This window comes from Erythrolamprus reginae, chromosome 3 (assembly GCF_031021105.1).
Source record: "Erythrolamprus reginae isolate rEryReg1 chromosome 3, rEryReg1.hap1, whole genome shotgun sequence".
NCBI classification, from domain to species: domain Eukaryota; kingdom Metazoa; phylum Chordata; class Lepidosauria; order Squamata; family Dipsadidae; genus Erythrolamprus; species Erythrolamprus reginae.
The window spans coordinates 139,964,745-139,990,418 of NC_091952.1; the positions used below are offsets into that span (position 1 = coordinate 139,964,745).

General features: G+C 39.5%; 1 protein-coding gene across 4 annotated transcripts in view; it reads left to right on the forward strand.

The window, feature by feature from the left end:
• SUCO (SUN domain containing ossification factor) overlaps positions 1-15,536 on the forward strand; it is a 279,446-nt gene extending 263,910 nt beyond the window's left edge. For 2 of the 4 annotated variants that reach the window (XM_070746846.1, XM_070746848.1), the window contains 5 exons: positions 1,694-1,798; positions 3,002-3,156; positions 7,924-8,015; positions 14,163-14,218; positions 14,302-15,536. In XM_070746846.1, the coding sequence (XP_070602947.1) occupies positions 1,694-1,798; positions 3,002-3,156; positions 7,924-8,015; positions 14,163-14,218; positions 14,302-14,745 (852 nt within the window). In that variant the 3' untranslated portion in view covers positions 14,746-15,536. The remainder of the gene's footprint in view (positions 1-1,693; positions 1,799-3,001; positions 3,157-7,923; positions 8,016-14,162; positions 14,219-14,301) is intronic. The other 2 variants (XM_070746847.1, XM_070746849.1) reach the window with 1 other exon arrangement.
• The last annotated feature ends 10,138 nt before the right edge of the window (positions 15,537-25,674 follow it).

Sequence of the window (25,674 nt, forward strand, 5' to 3'; positions counted from 1 at the left end):
TAAATTTATTCCATTATTTCATTATTAATTCCATTTCAATACTTGTTTCTTATATTCTTGCTATCAAATCCATATATTTCCATATACACATGTGATTCTGATAAATCCTAAGTTCTAGATTTAATTTTAAATTTTCTCAAATATTAAATTTTTCTTCATGAAACATTTTCAATTTTTGCAAACTTTTAAAATTGCTTTGTATATAAAGAAAAAAAATCCTTAGAAAATAGCTTATTCCAAGAATCAGTTCATTTCTTATCTAAATAAATTCATTCCATTCTTAATTCATTTTAATACATAATTCATACACGTTATATCTTACATCTTGTAAAAATCTTATAGAATCAATTAGCTGTTCCTAAAGTTTAAGATCATTTTCTTATATTCTTACCATTGCTTAACATATTTCACACCTCTTCTCCATTCAGATCATATATTTCCATATAAACATGTGTTTCTTTTATATCCTACGTTATAGATTTAAGTTTAAATTTTCCCAAATATTTTTTTAAGAAAAAGGTCTAAAAAAAAATTTATTAAAAAAAAAATACAAAGAGTCTGTCAAAGCCTCATTATAACCAGTATCATATAAAACATAAGAAGTTTTTTACTTATTAAATAATTCCCCTTTCCTCAAACTAGATATTTCTCCAAAACAAAATACATTCCCTCTAAAATTATACCCCCCCCCCTTTTAGGCTGTGCATAACGAATTTCATATAATCACCATCTTATCCTAATTTTAAAAAGATATAAACAACATAGAATCCTTTCAAAACATTCTTTTCCCTCCTGATGTTAATACTATCAAATCTATATTATTATAAATAATAGTTTCCCCCCCATATATAAGCCTGTTAATAAATTCAATAATTTTAATATAGTTAAACAGTTAAGAATATAATGCCTCTTATCAAGTAATATGTCCATGATTCTAACAGATATAACCATGATTCTAACAGATTCCTTTCTTCTAATAATACCATCTTTTCTTCTTCTTTCCTTAAGATGATACTGTAGAAATTAAATTTAATGTAAAATGTCCATGTCCTGCTCCAGATCTTCTCCATGCATATCTCAAAAGCATATGTTAACTTATTCTATTAGAAAAGCTAGAAAAGTTAGAAAAGGCTGTTGCTTAGTTGCTGTGCAGATCTTTCCCATACCTCTCCGTGGGAATGTTATTCAAATCTTTCCCTTCTCTCTTTGTAAAGCAGAGAAATTGGAGAAGAAGCGATTGCAAGAGAGGAAGCAGGCATACAGTGGAGTATATATCAAGCTGTTTGTGTAGTGCGTTGTGGCTGCTAGCACCAGCATATTGCTTTTTATATGTATTTCACATTGTGTGCTTCATTATTCTCATGGATGCTGCTTCCTCTCCAATGGATGTAAACGTTAATTCCCTTTTTGATCATTATCCAAAGGCTAGAATGAGCATACCAAAGGGCAAAAAGTTAGGACACAAGCAAAAGCCAAGGTTTGAAACTGATTAATGTTGTCAATATCAAGCCAGAAAGGACAGTTGTGGTGACTGATTTCCCATTTACACATGGTGTTGCCAGTTCCCATTGTGGTTGCTAAATAAGGATACAATTCCAATGCTAAATAAATTATCCGATTTCAGCAATACTGCACTTCTATATAGTAAATACTTTTAAAGTTTAAGAAAAGGATTTTTTTACTGTTTACCTAGGATTTGAAACAGACAGAGTCCATACAGCTTCTACAGGCTCAACTAATAAATATGACACTTGTTGTTTCCAATCTATCATCAACAGTAGCTGAACTAAAAAGAAAGGTAAACTCTGAATAATATAAAAGAATCATGTTTTAAAATTTAGGTATCATATTTTGAACACTTTTTTAAAAACATGAAATACTAGTAATGGGTGTTTAGTTTTATAGAAGATGGAGCCGAGGAGCTGCCGAAACAAGAGAAAACTAGGACCAGGGATTTTCAGCGGCTCCCGGCCATCCCCCAGTTGAAGCTGCCCACCAGGATCCTCAAAAGCCGGCCCGGCAGAACCTGCCTCCCTACCCCATGAAAGCTGGAGGACACATAGAGAGCAAACGGGGAAGAGGAGAGCTTAGAAACCCTTTGTGAAAACTGGAGGACACAGAGAGAGCAAATGGGGAAGAGGAGAGCTTCCTTCACTTCCTTTGCTGCTCTGTCCTCCAGCTTTCACGGAGGGTTTATAAGCTCTCCTCTTCCCTGTTTGCTCTCCATGTGTCCTCCAGCTTTCACGGAGGGTTTATAAGCTCTCCTCTTCCCGGTTGCTCTCTATGTGTCCTCCAGCTTTCACTGAGGGTTCATAAGCTCTCCTCTTCCTCATTTGCTCTCTATGTGTCCTCCAGCTTTCATGGAGAATGGGGAAGAGGAAAGCTTAGAAACCTTCCGTGGAAGCTGGATGACACATAGAGAGGAATGGAGGACCAAACGAAGGCAAACAGAGTGGAGACAGGCAGCGAGGAGAAGTGGGGAATAGAGGACCAAACGAAGGGAAATGGAGGTGGCTGGAGACGTGATTTTGGAAGCAAGATGGGGCGAAGGAAGCGGTAGGCAAGGGGATTTTGGCAGCGGGATGGGGCGGCTGCGGAGAGTTCCTCTGACACGCCGTTTCAGCTGCAGCAGCCGAGAGAGAAGTGAGGGTTCGTAAGACAAAAATAGTTCGTGAGAAAAGGCAAAAAAATCTTGAACGCCCGGTTCGTATCTCGAAAAGTTTGTATGAAGAGGCGTTCGTAAGACGAGGTACCACTTCTTATCTGCTGTCAAGGTTTCTGTAAACTGTCTAAAGCTTTATCATTACACTTGCTTATTATAAGTCATCTTGTAACACCACACATGTGTATGTGAAGAAGGAGTGGAGATAACAATTCATTATAAAAGAGCTAGTATTCAGAAACAAACCCACAAGCTCGCAGAAGGAACCTTCACCATCACATATATGTAGTTGTTTTAATATTTAACCATGATATACAGTCTATACAATTTCTTTTTCAGGTTTCAGATCACCAGAGTTATCTTGTTATTTCTTTGATATTCTGTGCCATCCTAGTCTTTATGTTTTTTCTACAACATTGCAAATATAAACCAGAATTGAATAATGATTACTTCTCAAAGATTCTCAAAAGTAATCACTATCCTAGTCCTAAAAGGTAACTTATTTCTCAGGTTTGTATGTGTCTTATTATCTTAGCCTAGATCAGTCAGGAAAACTAAGAACAACTATATACTAAGACATATTTATGACTAAACTTATAAAATGCTTTTCATTAAATAAATGCTTTTTATTATATAAATGTGTAGAAAAGGAGATGTATTGAGGTGTTAAATTTATGAATGAATGCTGTGTGAAATTATCAAATTTGTGAATGAATGTTATGTGAAAAAAGTGAAATTATCAAACTGCTTTTGAAAAAATCTTGCCATTCAGGATAACTTGTAGATAGGTCATGAAAAATACTATAGCTTAAGAGCAGTTACCCATCCTTCTAGTGGGAAATAAAATAAATAAGCTATTTCAATATTTACCTCCATTTAGCACACTTGAAAAGCCACACCCAATTGCAGAATGTTATTACCCCCTTTCCTATGTGCCCTAACTACCAAATAGTTACCAGAAAGTTCCTTTTCCTTTGTAAAAAGGCAGGAGATGATGGCTCCATTTAGAAGCCACTCAGCAAAAAGTAATATATATGCAGTTCAACCATTTTCTCATCTTACTTCTAATTTTTCATTTTGCTCTTAAGCTTACAATGCACATCATACTTTACTTCATGAGTTCTGTAAAATAAATACAATGTAGATTCCTTATCTTTGGTACAGGTAATCCTTGCGTTACAAATGTAACAGGGACTGCCAATTACATTAGTAACTCAAGGATTCTTCATAATTTGGCCATGATCACTCCCAGCTTTCGCCCATGCATTTGCTAATCAAATGTGTGGATTGTTAAATGAACATGAAGTATCTCAGGATGGGAAAAGCCATTGGGGGGGGGGTGTCTAGTGATTGAACAGACCACCTGCTTAAGCCCACCCAAGGCCTTCTCCAACCTACTGAAATACATCATGCTCCCCACAATTGCTTCTTTTCCCCCTCCTCCCACGCCCAGGCAGGCAGGTCTGTGTAGATTCACTTACTTTGCGAAGATCTAGCAAGCTGCCTTCTCTCCAGGCTCTCTGCCCCAGTTTCTTTGCCTGTTCCCAATGCTCCAAAAATATATTGGTGAGAGTAGAGGGAGAGCAGGACGAGCACAGCCTACTTGGGCTTTTCTGACTTATCAAGACTGCCTGCCAGTTCAAGAGTGGATGGCAGCCTTCAGTCTCGATATGGTAAAGTGTCTGTACACTTTAGGAGGAGGCTTTTAGGCAGCAAAATCACATTGCTTCAAGCCTCCTGTTGGTGTGCAAACACTTTTTGTGCACACACTGGAACCTTTGGGTGCCCTGATGTTGTGAGACTTCAAGTACGCATTCTCTGCAGAAATGTAAGGATGCCTGAAGTCGTGTGAGATAATGGCCCCCAGAAACTTTCAGTCTCCGGGTGAAAAGTGCACGCCAATGGGGCACTTTGAGGTAGCGAAATTGGTGAGTCAAAGTCAGTGGTGATGGTGGTGGTAACAATTGTTGCGATGCCTCTGAGATTGTTCATAAGGGCGAACAATCGTTGTGATGCTACAATATTCATAACCTCGGGACTGTGTCGAAAGTCCCAGGTGGGGTGGGGTATTATGTTGCAACTTCAAACAGACGCTAAGTGAACTGTCATAACTCGGGGATTATCTGTACAAACACATTTGGACCACTTGAAAAGATTTTTATTAAAGCCTCCTGAAAGAGATCCATTTTTTCATCTAATTTGTCTACCCTATCTTCAACTCTTTTAATGTCATCCCTCATCACCTCCATATTCCCAGGCAGTTTTTCATAATTTCGGTCTATTGGCTGCTGCATCTTTACCATCATTTCCTGTAAAGATGTAAGGATTGTGTCTAATGCTTGGGAAGTCGATGTCTTATCTAGAACTAATCTAAGAGTATGACTAATGTTACTATCTCAATTATATATTCCAATTACTTTGTTTAACCAAAATTACTATACACGTATCAATACTTCAATCAATTCAATAAATTAATTAATTTCGTTCTACAGATAAATTCAGTTAATTCAGTTTAAATAGTTAATAGCAAATGGAAAAAGTATTAATAGTATTAGAAATCTATAAGTATGACCCAGTGGAATCAGTAACAGGTTGATTAAATATTCTTATACAAATACTATAATATTGTTTTAAGAAAAAGAAAAAAAGCCTTACTGTCTCAAGGTAAAAATTCAATAATGTATTAAATTCAATAATGATTGATGTATTCAGATATATTAATTTCAATAATGATTCAATAATTCATTATCATTCAAAAGTCCAAATAGTCCAAATAAAGTGATTACTGATTGCAAATTGGAAAAAAAAATATGGAAGAGATCTTGGTGTAAATCAGTATTAGAACCAGTCAAGAGTCCTTATATGACGACTGCAGGTTTTAAAAATCAGTAGAATGTCAAATGTCAGTATCAGTCCAAAAGAAAGCCAAATTAAGCTATTTGATATTTCAGAATCAATCCAAAGGAGCTGGTTATATGATCAGTTCATGTAAATCGCTGAGTTGTTTAATAATTCTTTTTTTTAAATGTCCAAATAAATAAATAAATGTGCAGGGCTGCCAATTTCCCTTTTCTTCTGTGCGCTCTTCCGGTTTGCCCAGTCACTCTCAGAGTCTTATTTCAGTCCAACTTCCCACCAACTTTCTCACATTCAAAAGTCCTTCCCCCTTCTGCTGCCAAATCCATTCCAGATATATAGTATTATATTTTTACAGTGATTCTAGTTTAGATCAAATTGTTTATCAAATCGAAATCCGTGCAAATTAGTTACAGCGCTGAAAGAGTCTGTGGTTGATCTCTCAGTTTTGATCTACCAGTCCAACACTTTCACTTTTTGTCTCTTCCATTTTCACCTTTATAATGGCCGCCTCAATAGCCTCAATAGTCTCTGGAACACCCACACAAAAAGCAGCAAAAGGGAATTTCTTATAAAATCTCTCTCTCTTTCGTTGTCAACAATGTTTCACAATCCTTTTCCTTCCTTCTCTCCTTCAAAGCCAAAATCTGTCTTTTTGTAGCTGTCAATTTCTGCTTCCCTTATCGGTGTAAGAAAGCTGCGTCTCCAGGCCACGAGGCCGGTCTCTTCAGCTTCAGTTTTCAGGATCTTCCTTGCACTCCATGTGGGTTGCCTTGCCTTCACGGGTGCTCTGGAAATTTCCCCCTCTGGCTGCATGTCCCTCCGAGCTGCAGCTGCCTCACCGGCCACTGAAAAAGCCAAAAAGCAGAAACAGCCCCGGAGCTCTCTCTTTTTTTAAAAAAAGGAAAACATTCTTCGCAGAGAGTAACAATAAAAGAACTTGGGTACATTAATAGCACCTGGTTAGGGCTGGAAAGAAATATCCGGAACAAGTAAAGCCATGGAAAAAACCCTACAAAGACAGGGTTTGGAATACATTCTTAGCAGAGAGTAACAATGAAAGAGCTTGCAAACCAGTAAAAGCTGGGAACATTGTTAGCACATGGTTAGGGCTGGAAAGAAACATTTGGATCAAATAGAGAATAGAGGAAAAAATCAAAGACAGGGTTTGGAATACATTCTTGGCAGAGAGTAATAATGAAAGAACTTGCAAGCTGGTAAGAACTGGGAACATCATTAGCACCTGTTTAGAGCTGGAAAGAAACTTACTCAGAGCAAGTTAGAGTAATAAAAAAACCTGGCAAAGACTTAGAGCTTAGAAAACATTCTTCGCAGAGAGAAACAATGAAAGAGTTTGCAAGGTAAGAGCTGGGAAGATCGTAAGCAGCTAGTTTGGGCTGAAAAAAAAGCTACATTCAGAGTATAAGACGCACCATAATTATCAGCCTCTTTTAGGGAGGAAAAAGGTGTGTCTTATACACTGAAAAATATGGTAATCACATTTATCCATTGGAATAAATTTGGGTAAAAAGTTATCTTGTATTTTAAAAGGATGTTCACATTTAATGGCTATGAAATACTGTCACCTTTAGAAATATGTCTTGCTTAATCATGAAAATTAATTGATACGTTTTTCTTATGAGTGCATAATGCTTCTCCAAATATTGGGGAAGCACAACTCCCAACAAATAAGTTCCGTACAGAAAGACTGGGAGATACAGCTCAACAAAAGTAGCTTTATGGCTACATTATTAAACCCTTTGGAGATTTATAAACTTCAACATGCATGCAAATTTCTGCCGCACGAATCCCAGCGACCAGTTAGGTCCCACAGAGTTGGACTTCTCCAGGTCCCGTCAACTAAACAATGTCGTTTGGCGGGACCCAGAGGAAGAGCCTTCTCTGTGGCGGCCCCGACCCTTTGGAACCAACTCCCCCCAGATATCAGAGTTGCCCCCACCCTCCTAGCCTTTCGTAAGCTCCTTAAAATCCACCTCTGTCGTCAGGCATGGGGGAATTGACATGTTCCCTTCCCCTAGGCTTATAAAATTTATGCATGGTACGCTAGTGTGTATGATTGGTTTTAATTTGTGGTGTTTTTTAAAATTAACTTAAATATTAGATTTGTTTTACATTGTATTGTTATTGCTGTGAGCCGCCCCGAGTCTGCGGAGAGGGGCGGCATACAAATCTGATTAAACTTAAACTTAAACTTAAATTTCTGTAGCAATATAAAGTATATATCAGAAATGTAAGGCTTTTGCAGTAAGCTCTTGTGCTACATGAAAATGGGAAAATAGAAGCAATAGGTTTCTCAGAATAGAGTAGAAGACTGGATTTTAGAACTTCGCCAGGAAAAGCTATTTTATCACCTTTGGTGATAAAACACTGTTTTTCTCCTGCAGATGTGTTTCCTCCTATGATGATATGAATGTGAAAAGAAGAACCTCCTTTCCACTCACCAGGTCTCAGTCTTTTCAACTAAATAGCAAACAAGGTAAGGACAGCTATTTTTTAACTGCTTGTTTCTGCAGATTGCTAGTGAAACCACTACTCTTATTTCAGAACAGTTGTTATAATACACATTATAATTTGTTGCAGGAACATAAAAGTGCAATTAAAATCTTCTGATATGTAGTCAGATTTGTTTGTGTATGTGCATGTGTTAGCAATATTTTGAGTAGCTGTGCAATAAAGCAAACCTAGGTCCATCAAATGCTGTTATCTTTAGCAGTCCTTTTTTGCTCAGAGACTATTTATCAGGAGTATTTTGGTTATTAGCTGAGTTTTCAAATAAATGGAATAAATGGAATTTGCTTTACAAGTTTAAGAGAACTATTGTCATTTGACTTTTATTTTAATTCCCTTTAGAACTTCATATAAACTGATAGATAATTACCAAATATAATAAAGATTTGCTTCCCATGGCACCACAAAGACTTGTATAATCTTATAGTATCATTCTTGTGGAAGACAAGATTTCAACCATTGAAATATTAAGATAGAAGATACATAACTCTCAAGGTTCTCAATTGTTAGCTTTATCATCTTGTTTTATCTCTTAAATTATGCCTGCTTCTTGACGTTCCAGTATTACATTTTCCCCTGAAAAGTAACTACAGATTATTTTGCAAACTAACGCATGAGAAGATTTTGTGAATTCTTTTGGAATCAAAGGAATTTTAATATTTGTCTTTGATTACTCTCTTGGCTATTAGAGCATTCTTTCCAATATTTAGAATCTCTTATCTTGTATATTTTACTGTTTCCTCATGAATAATCAAAATAATTGTTCATTTATATTCTGCTGCACGAATCCCAGCAACCGATTAGGTCCCACAGAGTTGGCCTTCTCCAGGTCCCATCGACAAAACAATTCCGTCTGGCGGGACCCAGGGGAAGAGCCTTCTCTGTGGCTGCCCCGGCCCTCTGGAATCAACTCCCCCCCCCGGAGATCAGGACTGCCCCCACCCTCCTTGCCTTTTGCAAACTCCTAAAAACCCACCTCTGCCGCCAGGCATGAGGAAATTGATTCTCCTCGGCCATCCTGTTTTATGTATGGTTTGTTTGGGATGTATGATTGTTTTTAAATCAAGGGTTTTAATTGTTCTGTTTTTAATCATTGGATTTGTATTGTGTATTGTTGTTGTGAGAGGGGTGGCATACAAATCTAATTATTATTATTATTAATAATAATAATAATAATAATAATAATAATAATAATATCTATGTATGATTAGATTTGTTTCAACCACCTGTTCAACTCTGCTAGTATTGATGCAGAAATTTTATAGTCAGAGTTCAATAATGCTATTGGTCTATATTGTTTAATTAAGTGTCTTTGGTTTGGATCTTTTGGTATTAAAGTAATTAATCTCTCTTTCCATGATTGAGGGATTTCCCCTTTATTTAGCACTTCATTTAACATTACTGGCATTAGCTTTTTTGTAGGTTCATGTATTTGTTTATAGAATTCCGCGGGAATTCCATCTGTCCCGGGTGTTTTATTATTATTTTGTCTCTTAATCGCTCTCTCCAATTCTATCATTGTTGCCTTTCTCTATCCTATCTATATTAATTTCAGATATTTGTGGTAATTCAGCCTCATTTTAATATAATTCTATGTCTTCTTCTCCTATTTCATTTTTTTATATAGTCCTTGAAAACAATTTTTAATTATCTTTTTTTTCCTCCTCTATATTAAATTGTTTCTCTCCCATTTCGTTTTCTAATTGTTGAATGTATTTCTTTTCAGTTTGCTTTTTTAATTTATATGCTAGCCACCTTCCTGGCTTATTCGCATGTTCAAAATGATTCTGTTTCACGGATTTAATTTTTTGGGCTATCTCCTGTACCATCAGGTTAATCTTATGTTTAATTAATTCCCTTTCTTCCTTTATTTCCACATTTTCTGGATCTTTTAACCACTTAGTTTCTAATTCCTCTAGCTACTTCTGGTTTTCTCTCATTTGATTGTTTTTATTTTTGTTCTTTTTACTCATGTATGCTATTGTTAAACCTCTAACACAGGCCTTTGTTGTATTCCATATGTTTTGAATCGATGTATCATTATTCCAGTTTTTTTCTAGAAAGATATCTAGTTTTTATCTATATATTGTTTGTATTGGTTTTCTTCTATTGTTTTGGTATCCATTGTCCATCTATGTCTCTTGATCTGATTTCCTTTAATTATAAAACTTATTGGATTATGATCCGCCCAAAAATTTGGTTCAATTTCAGCTGCTATAATCTCTTTTTGGAGCTCTATATCCATCCATACCATATCCAATCTAGACCACGATTTATGTGGATTCGAATGGTAGGTATATTTATATTCATCTTTATGCATTTCTCTCCATATATCCTTTAATTTAAATTCTTCTATTATATCCTTAAATTCATCTGGTAATTCTGTTTTCTTTTTATTTTTTTCCATTCCCCTATCATCTTTCTCAAAGTTTGCTACTGCATTAAAGTCTCCGACCACACAGATGTTTTCTTTCCCAACTTTTATTAATTTTTGATACAATTTTTTATAGAAAGCTTTTTGATCATTATTAGGTGCATAAATGAAAATTAGTGTTATTTTTTTCCATTTAATTTCAATTTCTATAATAAGTATTCTCCCTTCTTCACCTCTATCAATTATTATGGGGTTTAACCAATTTTTTATATAAACCGCAATCCCTCTTTTTTTTTTCTTCTGCTAAAGATGAAAATAATTTTCCCAATTTAGGTTTTTCCAATACTATTTTATCTCTTTTTTTATGTGCACTTCTTGGAGACAAACAATATCCGCATTTTGCTTTGTTAATTTACCAAATATTTGTCCTCTTTTCTGAGGGGAATTCAGCCCATTGATATTCACAGAAAATAATTTAATCTGTTTATTCATTCTATTATTAGCTATTTCGTTCTTTTACTGCTGCTTAATCCTCTGTAATTTCCCGTTCTTTCCACTCTTCCTTTTTTTTATTTATCCACTCTCTTCTATTTCTCCTTCTTCCTGACTTGTCTCTAATTCAATATTACTTTCTCCTTTTTTTACATGTTCTATAATAAATTGATCTGCTTGGTCTAACACTTCTATAGAGATTTTTTTCCTTTCCAAGTGACCATCACCCCTTCGGGCACCAGCCACCTGAACTGTATTTCATTTTTAATTAATTTAGTTGTAAAGTAATGGAAGTCCCTTCTTTTCTCCCTAATTCTTCTTGGGATTTGCTTTAATACTATAATATCCTTCCCTTTATATGATAATACCTCTCTGGTGTTTTTATAGATTTCATCGCTTAAAGTTTTTTTAGTGAATCTAATATGGATCTCCCTGGGGAGTTGATGATGCCGTGCATAGTTAGTCTGCACCCAGTATACCTCATCTACATGCCTAATTAATTCATCTTCATTTATTTTTAGTTCCTCTGCAAAAATTTTGACAGCTGTTGCAAATAAGTTTTCCCCCTTCCAGGACATTTTGTAGTCTTAGGTAAAAAGAAGCTTTTTCCAACTCAAGTTGGGCAATAGCTGCTTCCAGATCCTTATTTACCCTTTTAAGTTCTTCCTCATTTTCGTTTACTCTTAATTTATTAGCTTCTTTTGTTTCTTCAACCTTTTGTAGTTTAGTTTCGTGTTTATCCACTGTTTTTTGGACTCCCTCTATTATAGTGTTAATTTTAACAAAATTCTCACACACTTCTTCAAAAAAGTTTTGTGTCTCTAAATGGTTTTGCAAAATTGTTTCTTGAGTTTTGCTTGGGGCTTTTTGCTGCTTAATCATAAACTCCTGTATTTTATCTAAGGAGTTCTGTAATGTTTGTAATGTGGGAATCTGTTCTTTACCCTCTGTAATAGTAATATCAGAGGCTGAGGAAGATTTCTGTACAGCGGGTGATGACAGGGTTAAATTACCCCTCTTCATTGATTTAGTTATGGTTTGTTGGGTTGCCATTAGAATTTTTAAACTTTATCTTTTTCTTATAAGTATTATCACTCTAATATTCAATCACCTCTTAACTGTTATATACCAATCCCCAATCTATCTATACATATAACTATAGAAATAGGGTACAGAGTTTAAATCTATATAAATTGTAAACAATCAATAGGTATATATCTATTCAAACAGTTTGTTAATTAATAGTAGATTTGTCTATCTCAAATATATGTATATTTAAAAAATTTGAAAAAAGGAAACTTAAACCAATAGCAAAATTTGTACTTAATGTCTATATATAATGCAAACTTATATTTAATGTTTATATCATATATTTATATATACCTTATATTAAATATTTATATTGTGCAATTATAATTAATTTTTTTAAAGAGAGAGAAAAGAGAGAGGATTTCTTAATTAATAACCTTCAATTCATTAATTAATTCATTAATCTCATATTATTAAACAATATTATATAGAATCAATTTTCCAAAAGGCAGATAGATAATAAAATCAATAATATAAATAAAAAATATGTTAAATTCAATTCATTGGGTAGTAATAATATCAATGGTAGAAATATTCAAGTCCAAATATTTATAGTTCAATCAAATCTTCTGTCTTTATGTCCCATTCGCAACCAATTTGCATTTACTTTTTTTATTCTCAGTTGTTATTTCCTAGGTCTGGTTTCTATCTCAGTTCTATTCAATGTAATCCAGCGTGATCCAATAAGTTCCACAGTGTTTGACAAATGTTTAGAGGTTTAAAGGTTCAAGGAAATTTAGAGAAGTTATACCTGAAACAATAAAAGTGTTATTGATACAGTACCATACGTTTTCTTCTTATATCTTCCGAGAGGGCTCAATCAGGGAACAAATGCAGCGAAGGTAGTTAAATGACGAAATTAATATGGCGACTGTTCCTGTCTTCTCTTTCTCGGTATCCTTAAATAATCAAAAAGTGGTATCCACTCTAGTCATTTCAGTCTCTGGTTTTTAAAAATCTGAACGCTAGGATCCTGCAATCTGCAGTTCCACTTTCCATTTGTAGATGTAGTTAGTCTTCACAAATCCACATCTAGGTTTAATAAATCTTCACTCTTTTGCCTCCCCCGGAACTGCATTCGTCTGTTATGTCGCCCTTTTGCTGACTAACTGATCTCCGGTCACCAATCTTATTTATATTGTTGCTCAAACCTCTCAATCGCCGCTTGTTTAATTTCGAGCTTCTTTGTCTTCCACGTATTTAATGTTGTTGAAAGCATCCAAGAAGTCTCAGAGAAAAAAGAAATCTTAACGTAGACACCGATGTTCACCAATCTCTTTTTTTTCCTCCTCGATGTTTATGAGGCGGCCATGTCTATGGGCCAGCAAACGCTGGCTTCTTCTCTGCCTGGTCCTGGCAGTCTAAAAGCCTGCTCCGATGAGGGATTGCAATCCTCTCATCAGGTGCGGCATAACAACCCCTTACCCTTCTCTCCAGGATGGGCACACGATTTTAATTTAAAAGGCAGAAAAAGTCATGCTGGTAGAGCAGCTGCTCACCCTCCAGCTCCGCTCCGACGATGCCCCACCCTGGATTGTCATTTCCACACTATCAATCTCTCACTTGTTCCTGCATGGATCCCATTTGTGTGATCTAGTCAAAATGAAAAAAAAAATGTTCTAGAGCTCATTCAATCACAGTGTTGTTGTTTTTTATAGAACTCATATTTGGTTCATTTGTTATTCACTGCATAACGTGCAGTATGTCAACTATGGATATGTGCTTTCATGCACAATCATAACCACCTAATTTACCATCTAATTCCAGTGTTGAAAAGAAGTTATTTTTTCCCCTCAATTTCTGGTCATTCAAGAACAGACTAGTGATGATAGGCAGGTTACATCTTAGAGAGACTCCTAATTGTGGATTGACTTACTAAACTACAATTTTCTTAATTGTCTGCAGGGCATTTATTTGGCTACAGACTTGAGTATAAGTAACAACCAGTGTAGCTTAGGTATGTAAAACATACCCTTAATAGTGTAAGATCTACTCAAAGAACAAGTTCAGAGTCTACTTTAAATTTATCACTTATATTGATGCTATATCATTTCTTCGGTTTTACTGAGTTTTAATGCTACTGCCTATTTTAATAAGAAAGAATATACCTAATACATGTAAAAGTACAAAGGTACTATCTATATCTGTTTTTTCTTTTAGTGAATCCAGATGACTTCTACATTGTAGAACCATTGAAGTTTTCACCAGAAAAAAAGGTATGTTATTATAGCTGACCTAAGAACAGCATTATATAAATTTGTTCTGTTAAAAAACTTAACAATCTATTTTTCTTTTTTAGAAGAAGTGTTGCAAATATAAAAATGAGAAAATTGAAACAATCAAGCCAGTAGCTGAACCAATTCATCAAGTAGCTAATGGAGAAATAAAAACCAAGAGGACTTTTACCAATCAGAAAGACTTCTCTAATATTGGTGAGGTATATCATTCTTTGTACAAAAGCCTACCATCAGAAGGAAGCTCTGAAACCTCATCACAATCTGAAGAGTCCTATTTCTGTGGAATTTCAGCATGCAGAGGTTTGTGCAATGGGCAAATCCAAAAGACAAAAACTGAGAAGAGAACTCTTAAACGAAGACGTTCTAAAGCCCCAGAAGAGCAGAAATTCAGAAAAACAATACAGACTAAAACGGGGTCCTTGCCAAGCCTGCACGATATCATCAAAGGAAACAAAGATATAACTGTGGGAACATTTGGTGTCGCAGCTGTTTCTGATCATCTTTAAATTTTATTGAATACTTCATAGTGGAAGTTTTTGTATGACAAATTCTGTTGTAGCGAGGTGATAGACTAAAAAAGTAAAGAAGGGCATCTAGATATTTTGATGTTTTTTTTAAAAAAAACAAATAGCATTTTGTCAACAATTTTTCAAAGCTGCCTTTTTTACATCATATTAATTTTTCCCAGCCACATTCTGTACAATTCCCTTTATCCCCTACCAGCATGCCTAGTACTTGCTGCTTAGGGTTAATATGGATTCCAAAGTATCCAGGGGATAGCTGATTGTGGAAGATTATTCAGTAATGCGACTGCAACATGGGGACTAACTTTACACTTTTTGTGTAAATGGGTATGTGTTTTTTCATTTGACTTAATTTTTATCAGATTACTGAAATGAGAGTACCCTAGAGTGAATGATAAGGACAGTCTTTGGGGAGAGGTTTCAAGATAATAATGTATAAGTTAACTTATTGAGCACTTTCAGCAGTGCCGCCTTGTTTTCCTTTTTTAAAAGATCTAACGTCTTTTCTAAATTTCATATGTAATGTGATTTATTTAAAAGTCTTTGTTTCACATTTTTCATGTTAGCTTTTATGGTCTACAGGGCTAATGAGATGGACTTATACAAGAATATGAATTGTGAAGTGAGTCCAAATCAGAATGAGAGTCAGAAGGGTTACACTGTTTGTATGAATCATACAAAGTTGTGGCACTAGGATCTGTAATAAACAACAGATTTATGGTGTCAGTAGAAACTGTGAATTACAAAATAAATCTGAACACTTGTATTTAAAATATGTTTACTTATTTTGTTTAACTCGGGGGCTAGGATTTCCACTGCATATTCCAGGGTTTGGTTAATATTTTTTTATCATTATTTGCATAGCTGCTGTTATGCTTCCATTGTCCCTTGCAGTGCATTTTTATCCCTATCCCTTCTGTCTACTGCTATTACAGTGTTGCATTTTTCATACTATAAGTCTTTGCCAAATACAGAGATAAAGTGCTCTATTTCATATAATGTTATACTTATATATGGTAAAACAAAATTGTGGTAGCTGTATTAATGATTTAGAAAGATATATCTAAGAGGTAAGAAGTGTACAAAAGAAAACATTAGCTGAAGAAAACAGTAATTACAAAAATGTTTCTGCCAAAAATTAAACAAACAAGCTTCTATCATACAGGGGGATTTTTAAAGCTATTTTAATCCTGTTAATATACAGGTAATCTTTGGTTTACAACTGTATTTTAGCCTGTAATTAGTCACAAAGCATGATATTTAAGTAGATAATCATGTTATACTGCCTGATTTTACAATTGTTTTTTGCAGTAGTTACAAAGTGAATGCCACAGTTGTAAAGCCAACACATAGATGTCAAGTAGATACATTTTTCGCTAACATCAATCTCTGGGGGAAAAACCCCTTAGTTACGGTAATCTAATTGCAGATGGTATAATTGGCCGTAAATGTGGACCAGTGTCAAGCAATGCAAATGCAATCCCATAATCATGGGGGCTCAGAAATCAGAACTTTAAATCTGTATAACAAGCCCCACTTTCAGTAGTAACTTTGGTTACTAAGTAACTGGTTGTAAATTGAGGATTGACTGTAGATAAGGTCTAATATACTGTACATAATGTCTTTGAAGCTTCTAGATCCTGGCAACAATGGCCTCATCTAGGTGGACATTTCTTCCTTTGCGGTCTCCTGGAGTTGGCCTGTCAGGAAGTCAAACACTTCAGGTTGCTGAAATAGACAATTTGCCTGGTTAAATTTGCAATGGGAAGGGGAATGAAGGTTGACGTTCATTTCTGGTCTCAAAAAAATGGTTACTCCTCTATTCTGACGATGGGCAACTAGGCAGTGCAAAGAAACTCTAGACCAGGGGGCCCCAAACTTTTTACTCAGGGGGCCAGTTGACTGTCCCTCAGACTGTTGGAGGGCCGGATTATAAAAAAAAACCTATGAAAAAGTAAAATACCAATAGAAAAATAATGCATCAATTAATATATTTCCATAAATTATACTTTTCTATAATTTCATTCAATATTTCCAAGCTCAATTTTCAGGCACTTAGCATTTACTATTATTAACTTTCATCAATCTTCTGCATTTCCAAGTATATTTTAAATTCATAATGCAAACTCATAAAATCATACAGTACATATCATAAACCCCTTGTTTATCATATGTATCTTCCATTAATTTTACCGATGTAATTCTATAGTTCTAAAATTCTAATCCAATGTTACAAATACATCCTAATATTAAACAACACCTAAATATATATTTTACCAATATTCCATAGTCAATCCTTATTAATCAATCATCCGTCCTCAAATTTCTACCATTGTTCTCATTTCTGGGTACCTCTCCTGTTTCTCCCCCTTTTTTCTCTCATTTGTTTCTCATTTCTTCCTCTTCCTCCCTTTTTCTCTCATTCCTTCCCTCTCTCACTTCTCTCTTTTTCCATCCCTGTCTCCTCCCCCCTTGTGTGTGTGTGTGAACTCTTGAACCATTTCCAAAAACAGGTGAGGGCTGGGGTTTTTTCTCTCTGTTATTATTTGGATGCTTTGCACCATATGCTTAAATCAAGAGTCACCTCTCTCTCTCTCTTTCCCTTCCTTCTTTCCTTCCTTCCCTCCCTTCCCTCCCTTTCTCTCTCCCTCTTTCTTCTCCACTGCACTTGGAAGGAGAGTCCAACATGGGTAGTTTAACAATCCTATTGGTAGAGACTGAGTTAAATTTACATATTAATTGAGCACCGCCCCCTTGTACTCCCCATGAGCTCAGTTTTAAAAACTCAGTCCCAGTGTAGAGACTACTGAGTTTTGCTCTTAAGGTTAAATTGTAAATTACCTGTTTAATGTTTTCTTCTTTTTGTCGTTCAGATGGTAAAGAAGACTCGGATGGTGTCTCTGCCCTCCGCGGGCACCGACCCCAACGGCTACTCCTCAGGGGTCCTTTTCCCTCTGTGGGAATTGCCCCGGAGAGGAGCACCTCAGCCTGGGGTCCCTGGCCTCCGAGGCCAAACTATGGCTGCGAGCCTAAGGTGGGGGGATGCGCCCCCCACCACCACTGGGAGGCTCGAAATCGCTCCCGGGAACTGACATCGCTCTGCTGAAGCGCCTCTCAGCTGTTCAGCGGCCGCCGGAAAAAAGCCGTCACCGAAGCAATCGCCGCTGTACCGCCGCCACAGCTGCCGCAGCAATATCAGGCGGCATTGAAGCAAGCCGGGGATTGAGCCAGGAGAAAAAAACCGGCGGACAGCAATATCGGCGGTAGGGTGAAGAGCAGCAAGCCCGGAGACCGCGGACCGGTACAGGCGCCGCCATTTTGGAAGGCCGACATCGGCCAGAAGGCACGAAAACGCCAATTCCGGCAGCGGATGGGCGCAAAAGGGCTGGTAGACCCTAGTGCACCGGCGCAAGAGACGAGGAAGCTCGAGCGCCATTTTGGGAGCAAACTGACGAAGCAGTTGGTGGTTTTTCCTGTACTAGAGCACCAGAGCTAATTATTACCAAATAACTGTGAGTACAATGGAGGAACATACTCCCCCATGTTAAAAGACAAGAGCAAGGGGAAGGCCAAAGAAAAGGCCAAGGCCTCACACTCTTCAGCTTCTAATTCCTCACTGAAGGAGGCTGAGAAGCAGATTAAAGCCCTGGAACAAAAGTTGGAAGCAGCCCTCCACACCTCCCCTACAGGATTGCCCCTAACACAAAGGCAACCATCGACCCCTGACCCAATGACCACCAAATCTACCTTTGGGCCTACAGGGATCATGACTGAGGGGGACTGGTCTCCTGAAAGACAATTTCCACCTCAGGTCATGCCATCACCAGGGGCATCCTGGACCAGACCTGGGTCTGCAGGCCACTCAGTTCAAAGCCTACAAGGGCCCTCAGCTACCTTTACCCCTACTGCTGCTGGCCTAAGGGGCCCATCTGGCACATGGCACCATATGCCAACTGACTTACAAGATATCTCCAATGCATACTCACAGGGCATAGCAGCGGGGGTGCAACAATACACTAGACACCCCCAACAAGCACCAGCAAGGAACTTCTGGTCGGTACCACCCCCTTCAGGCTTGGGATCATTGACGGAGGAACCAGCTCCATTTGATGACAGCGACAGAGAATATGACTTATCCTAGGACAAAACAGTGCCAGAACAACCACCGGCGGTGGGTCTGTTTAAACCAGTGCTTTTCAGGACACTGCTTTACAAGGCCAAGCAGGTAATCTGTGGTATCAGGCACCTAAGGTGTCTGATACCACAGATACGAACAAGACATCAGCTACCCTCCTCAAGGAGCCTCAGCCCGAATCCGACCATATTCCATCGTCAGAGATCTTCGTAGAAGGGGTCAAGCGCCCTTGGCAGCACCCTGCCGCAGCACAAGGGCCCTCAAACCTCGAGCGAAAATTCTACACCTTCGATGAGGAGGTGGAGAAGCTCCTCAGGTTCCCACCCATTGACCAACCGGTGGTGACACTCATCTCCAGCGCCCTGGTACCTTCGGAAACAGGCGACAGCCTAAAAACGGGGGATAGAAAGGCAGAGACATTATTGCAAAAAGCAGCTGCCGCACCATCATTCTTTAATAGGGTGTCAATAATGTGGTTGCAAGAGATGCAATTTCGACTTGGACCTGAGGATGGCCGCCTCCGTCAGGACCTGAGCAAACTATTGGCGGCGGCGGAATTTTCTGTGGACGCCACTATCCATGCGGCTAAGTTCTCAACCAGAAGCATGGCAACCACATTGTCCTCGCGCCACCTCCTCTGGCTAAAGAACTGGCAGGCAGACTTAAAATCTAAGTGGCGGCTGGCATCGGGCCCTTTCCAGGGCTCCATGCTTTTTGGGGATATCCTAGAAAAGGTCCTCACAGAGGACAGAGACAAAAGGAAAGTGCTCCCAAAAGCCAATAGACGACAGGACCGCAGGTCCACCCCATACACGAGACGCCAACACCCTCGCTGGGAACCCACCTCAGGAACTGGACAGAACCAAAGACCCTTTGCACAAGGTCAATATAACCAACCATCCTTCAGAACCGATCGAGGATCGTTTCAAGACAGGTCTCGGGGTTATCAACAGTCAAGAAGGCCCTTTCGGAGTAACAGCCAGAGAGGTTTTCGATGCTCCAAATGACTCTGCCGATCTACTTCCAATAGGAGGGAAGCTCCAACATTTCAGCACCTTCTGGCAACTCTCATCATCCGACAAATGGGCTTTGGCCACCGTCTCACAAGGACTCAGGTTGGAGTTTATCCATCCTCCTCCCACCCGCTTCCTTCACTGCCCCATAATATGAGACGCACAAAAGAGACTGCAATTACACAAAGAAATCACACATTTGCTGGACATTCAGGCCATAGAACAGGTACCCTGTCAGGAAGAGGGCAAGGGGTTCTACTCGGTGATCTTCATCGTCCCCAAGGCCTCGGGAGGATGCAGATTAATCCTCAATCTAAAACAACTCATAAAATACAGGAGGTTCTGAATGCACTCCTTACAAACGATTCTAGCATCCATACGATCTCGAGATCTATTAACATCCATAGATCTAAAGGAAGCATACCTACATGTCCCTATCCATCTGGCACATCGGAGATTTCTCCGCTTCTGTACCAAGGGCAGGCACTTCCAGTACAGGGCCATGCCATTCGGCCTTTCATCGGCCCCACGGACCTTTACCAAGCTTTTGGACATATTAACCGCCAACCTTCGACATCAATCAATCTGGTTAATGGCCTACCTGGACGACATAATTATATTGTCCAGGTCCCCATCAAAGGCCAGAACCGATTTGAATAAGACCATACAAACACTAGAATCCCACGGCTTTACCATCAATGTGAAGAAAGGTCAGTTTTCTCCCACTACAAGACTACTCCACTTAGGGTCCGTCATAGACACACTGTCAAACACAGTATCACTTTCCCCGGAAAGACAAAGCAACATACACCAACTGATCTCCAGCATCCAGCACCACAAGCGGGTCCCGCTATCGCTACTATCCAAAATACTGGGGACCTTGGTGTTGGCCATAGGCATCGTACCCTTGGCCAGGCACTATATCCGGAACCTGCAGTGGTTCTTACTCCCCGCCCAGAGGGCCAAGGTGAGCCACTCTCACAAACGGGTCCAGGTACCGCGGAAGGTCAGAGAGTCCTTGAGGTGGTGGACATCTCAAGCATTGCGCAAGGGCTCTCCCTTCCACATACAGGATCCGGTCATCCTTACAACAGACGCCAGTCTTTCAGGATGGGGCGCCCACATGGGACATCACATGGTCCAAGGACTCTGGTCAACAGAAGACCTAATCCCAATCAATATAAATTTTCTCGAACTCAGGGCAGTCTTCCTGGCCCTCCAAACATTTGCTCCAATAGTACAGGACAGGCATGTATGTGTATTGACAGACAATGTCGCGACCAGGGCCCATCTGAACCACCAAGGAGGCACGAGGTCGCAGCGCCTCATGGAAGAGACAACTCATCTCTTCAATTGGGCCAAGAATCACTTAGCGTCCTTGACAGCAGAGCACATTGCCGGAACCAGCAATACTCAAGCAGACTGGCTGAGAAGGACCATCCTAGATCCATCAGAATGGAGACTGGATATGGCACTTTTTCAGCAAATGGCCCACAAATTCGGGACTCCTCTAGTAGACCTGTTTGCAAGCCACCAGAACGCTCAGCTCCCAAGGTTCTACACACGCTTCCCGGAGCCGGGGGCGGAAGGGGTCAACGCTCTCCTATCCCCTTGGCCCCCCAGATTACTTTATGCCTCCCCCCCAACGAATCTCATACCAAGGGTGGTAGAGAAAATTCTGGGGGAAAGGGCAGAAGTGCTGATGGTGGCGCCACATTGGCCACGTCGCCTGTGGTTCTCCGACCTGGTGGCATTATCGGTGTCACCTCCGTGGAGGATTCCGGATCAAGTCATCTCTCAGCCAGGGGAATCTACAACATCCAGATCCCCAGTGGCTACATCTAACCGTGTGGCACTTGAGAGGAGTAGACTGAAACAACAAAAATTGCCGGAGAAGGTCATCGATACAATTTAGGCAGCACGACGCCCATCCACCTCCCAAATTTACCAAGCAACTTGGGCAGCCTTCTGTGAATTTTGTGACAAACACCGACTGAACCCTAGAGAGGCATCGGTGATTACCGTGTTGGAATTTCTACAAACAGAGATGGAGTGGGGCTTGGCCCCTAATACCCTGAAAAGACAGGTGGCGGCCCTCTCTACCATGATACAGGTATCAGAGACACCCTCGTTAGCCTATCATGCCTGGGTGAGAGACTTCATACAAGGGGCCTCAAACAAACACTCTCCAACGGTCCAAAGATTTCCATCATGGGATCTCGCTCTAGTACTCAAAGCACTGACGAAACCTCCATTTGAACCCTTGAGATCCTTTTCACTTCAGCTGCTCTCCATCAAAACAGCATTCTTAGTGGCAATAACGGCTGCACGCAGAGTGTCAGAAATATCGGCTCTGTCCATTTGACCAGACCTCTGCATCTTCCATCCGGACAGAGTTGTACTAAGACTAGACCCCACCTTTATACCAAAGGTGAATACTACATTTCACAGGAAACAGAAATTGATACTTCCTGACATCTGTACGCATGGTAGCCATCCATCAGAATTACGATGGCACAAAATCGATGTCAGGTGAGCGCTGAAGGACCGAGGCGTTCAGAAAGTCTGAACAATTGTTCATTTCATTTTCACACCACAAAATGGGACTTGGTCTGTCTTCTAAGTCCATCAGCCGTTGGCTCAGAGACTGTATCACCAAAACTTACAAAGCAAGTGGCCAGGTTCCACCACTAGTGTTGACGGCCCATTCAACCAGGAGTGCGGCCGCATCAGCTGCTTGGTCAACACAAGCGTCTATAGAGGACATTTGCAGGGCCGCAACCTGGGCGACACCTTCGACCTTTATTCGACATTATAAGTTGGACTCTTTTGCTTCAGCGGAGGCAGCATTTAGTAGACGTGTTCTATAACGAGTGTGCTCTCATCCAATGTCCCTGACAAGACCTTCTCCCTCCCATGGGCCTTAAATCTTTGGTATATCCCATGTTGGACTTTCCTTCCAAGTGCAGTGGAGAAGAACCATTGTAGCTACCTGAACGATCTTCTCGATACACTGGAAGGAGAGTCCAAACCCACCCAGCACTGTTATGTTTCAGGGACGCTGGAGCTGGGATTAGCTGTTTAGTTATATGGTTTTTGACAATAAAAATTGGTTATCCTCTTACATTGTCTTAGTTTTTAAAACTGAGCTCATGGGGAGTACAAGGGGGCGGTGCTCAATTAATATGTAAATTTTAACTCCATCTCTACCAATAGGATTGGTAAACTACCCATGTTGGACTCTCCTTCCAGTGCATCGAGAAGACCGTTCAGGTAGGTACAACGGTTCTTCCACCCCTCTTTCTCTCTCCCTCCCTCCCTCCCTCCCTTTCTCGACACAGCAGAGCCGTTCGCTTTCCCTCTGGGCAGGAAGAAGCAAAGGTGCGTCTCTCTTGCCTCTGGCTCGCAAGGGGGTTCCCTCTGCAGGCAGCGTTGCCCTGGCAGCTTGTTAGCTTCCAAAGGGAACTGAGCGTGCGCGTCCACTTTTTGCCCGTCTGCTTCTCTCACTCCCCAGCCAAAAAGGCACAAGGGGGAAGGGGAGGAAAGGCTTCCCCAGCGTCTATCCCTTCCCCCCACCCTTTGCATCCCTCCAACCCAGGATTTCCCTCCAGGAAAGAAGCTGCTGGAGGCATTGCTGGGGGTTCCCTGCAGGTTCCCTGCAGGGGGCTGGTGGGTGATGGCCGTTTTGGGCCCCCTCCTAGGAGGAAGAGAGATACAAGCCTCCCCCCTCCTCGTTTTGTGTGTGTGTGTGTCTATCTGGTAATCCCGTGTTCTTAAGATGAAGGTGCGGGTGGAATATTGTTGGTGCGGTGTTGTGGTTGCGTGTTGCATGCAGGTGAAGGAGAGGGAGGGGAGGGGGAGGAGCGTCCCTGAGCACGCCAACACCACGACCGACCCCCTTCCCTCTTTTTTCCCCCTCTTTCTCTGTGCGTTTGTCGTGGCCTTGGTCTCTTCCACCTTATTCTTCCCTCCTTCCACCCTCGTCCCTCCACGGGCCAGATAAATGTCCTCAGCGGGCCGCATGCATCCCGCGGGCCATAGTTTGGGGACCACTGCTCTAGACTCTCCAGACAGAGTCCTAGAAGTACCAGGAAACAGACAATAGCTTACTTCAAAATGATTCCTAAAAGTAGAATTTGGTTTTAATCATTGAAATATTTGGAGTACAAGCATTTTCGAACTTTTGATCAGCTTGGTAATGGCCATTACAGCTGTACCCCAAAAGTGTAATTACAATTATTCAAATTTATGACCCTCAAGAATGAGTAGTTATGTTAATTGGATTTGTCACTCCTGAAGTGGCAGCCATTTTGGACAGGTGGCTGCCTGTCAGACTGGCCACAGCTTGTTCCTAGGAAAGAATGAACCTTCACTCCCTAGATCAGGAATCCTCAGACTTTTTAAACAGGGAGCCAATTTACGGTTCCTCAGACTGTTAAGGGACTCAGACCAGCTGAGTGGGCGTGGCTAGGTAGTCATGTGACAGTGGGCATGGCCAATTTAACAGTCCATTAAACAATACACACAAATTAAATTTAATTTGGTTTTGCTGATAGTGGTGTTATGTTTACTGTTGTTTGCATGTTGCTGTTTTGGTTGACTTTTCTTTTTACTAGATCATTTTTAAATTGTTTGGGAGTCTAGTGGTCCACTTTAGGAAACTCAGTTTTCAAGCAATTTTATTCAGCCCCAAGGAGCTTACAATCAACAAGTCTGTTTGCCTGTCTGTACGTCTCTTTCTTCCCCATGGGCCGTAGTTTGAGGACCCTTGTTATAGATGTTAAAGAAAATGCTGAGTATAAAGTAATTAAGGCAACTTCTGAAGTAAAGCTGCATAAAAATCATATATTGAACGCAAGCCCCAATATCCAAAGCCTTCCCCCCAGGAGTATAGTCAAATCAGGTCCTGTTCCAATGTTTTGGAAACCTGGTGCCTCTGGTGCTGTGGTAAATTCTTTTCCTGGGCCACCATCCTTGAAGGCAGAAAGATAGCTTGGTGTGGCACTTGTCAGTGTCCATACTCCCCAATTTCCCAGAACATTCTTTCACACCTCCAGCCCTCTTCCCCTCCCAAATGGCTTGCTGTTTGTAGACCTCTAGCACTTTGCGGGCTGTTGGTCACATATATTCCAGTTGTATCTATTCTAGCGAGGAGTTTGGGGTTTTGGGGTTTTTTTGTAATATATTTTTACTTATGTATTTGTAATTTTGAAATATTCTGAAAAGTGTATTGTCCAGGTATTTCATTTTAGCAAAAAACCCAACAAACACAGTAACAGTAATAATAATAAATGTAGTAATTATTATTATTATTATTATTATTATTATTATTATTATTATTATTGCATTAACTTATTTGTACTTCTCTTAATTATACTGGCATACTTTTAGTCATACATAACATCCATTTTTTACATACACATAACAATAATCTTTCTTCTAACATCTACCTCTTGTATCTAACTATTGATAAAGCCTATCCTATGTTGAGTAATACTTTGTAACTCCTTTAACTTTTATTTTAATGTCAGTCTATCCATCTCTGCACAGTCCAATATTTTCCAAATTATGTTTTTGTTTGATGGGGTGTTCTCATTTCTCCAATATTCTGCAAATACAATTCTCATTGCTGTCAATACATGAAGTATTAAGTATATAGTCCCTTTATCATAACTTTCTGGTATTATACCAAAATACAAAAATATTTCTGGCTTTAAATCTATGTGCTGCTTAATCATCTTTTCCAACCACATACTGTATATA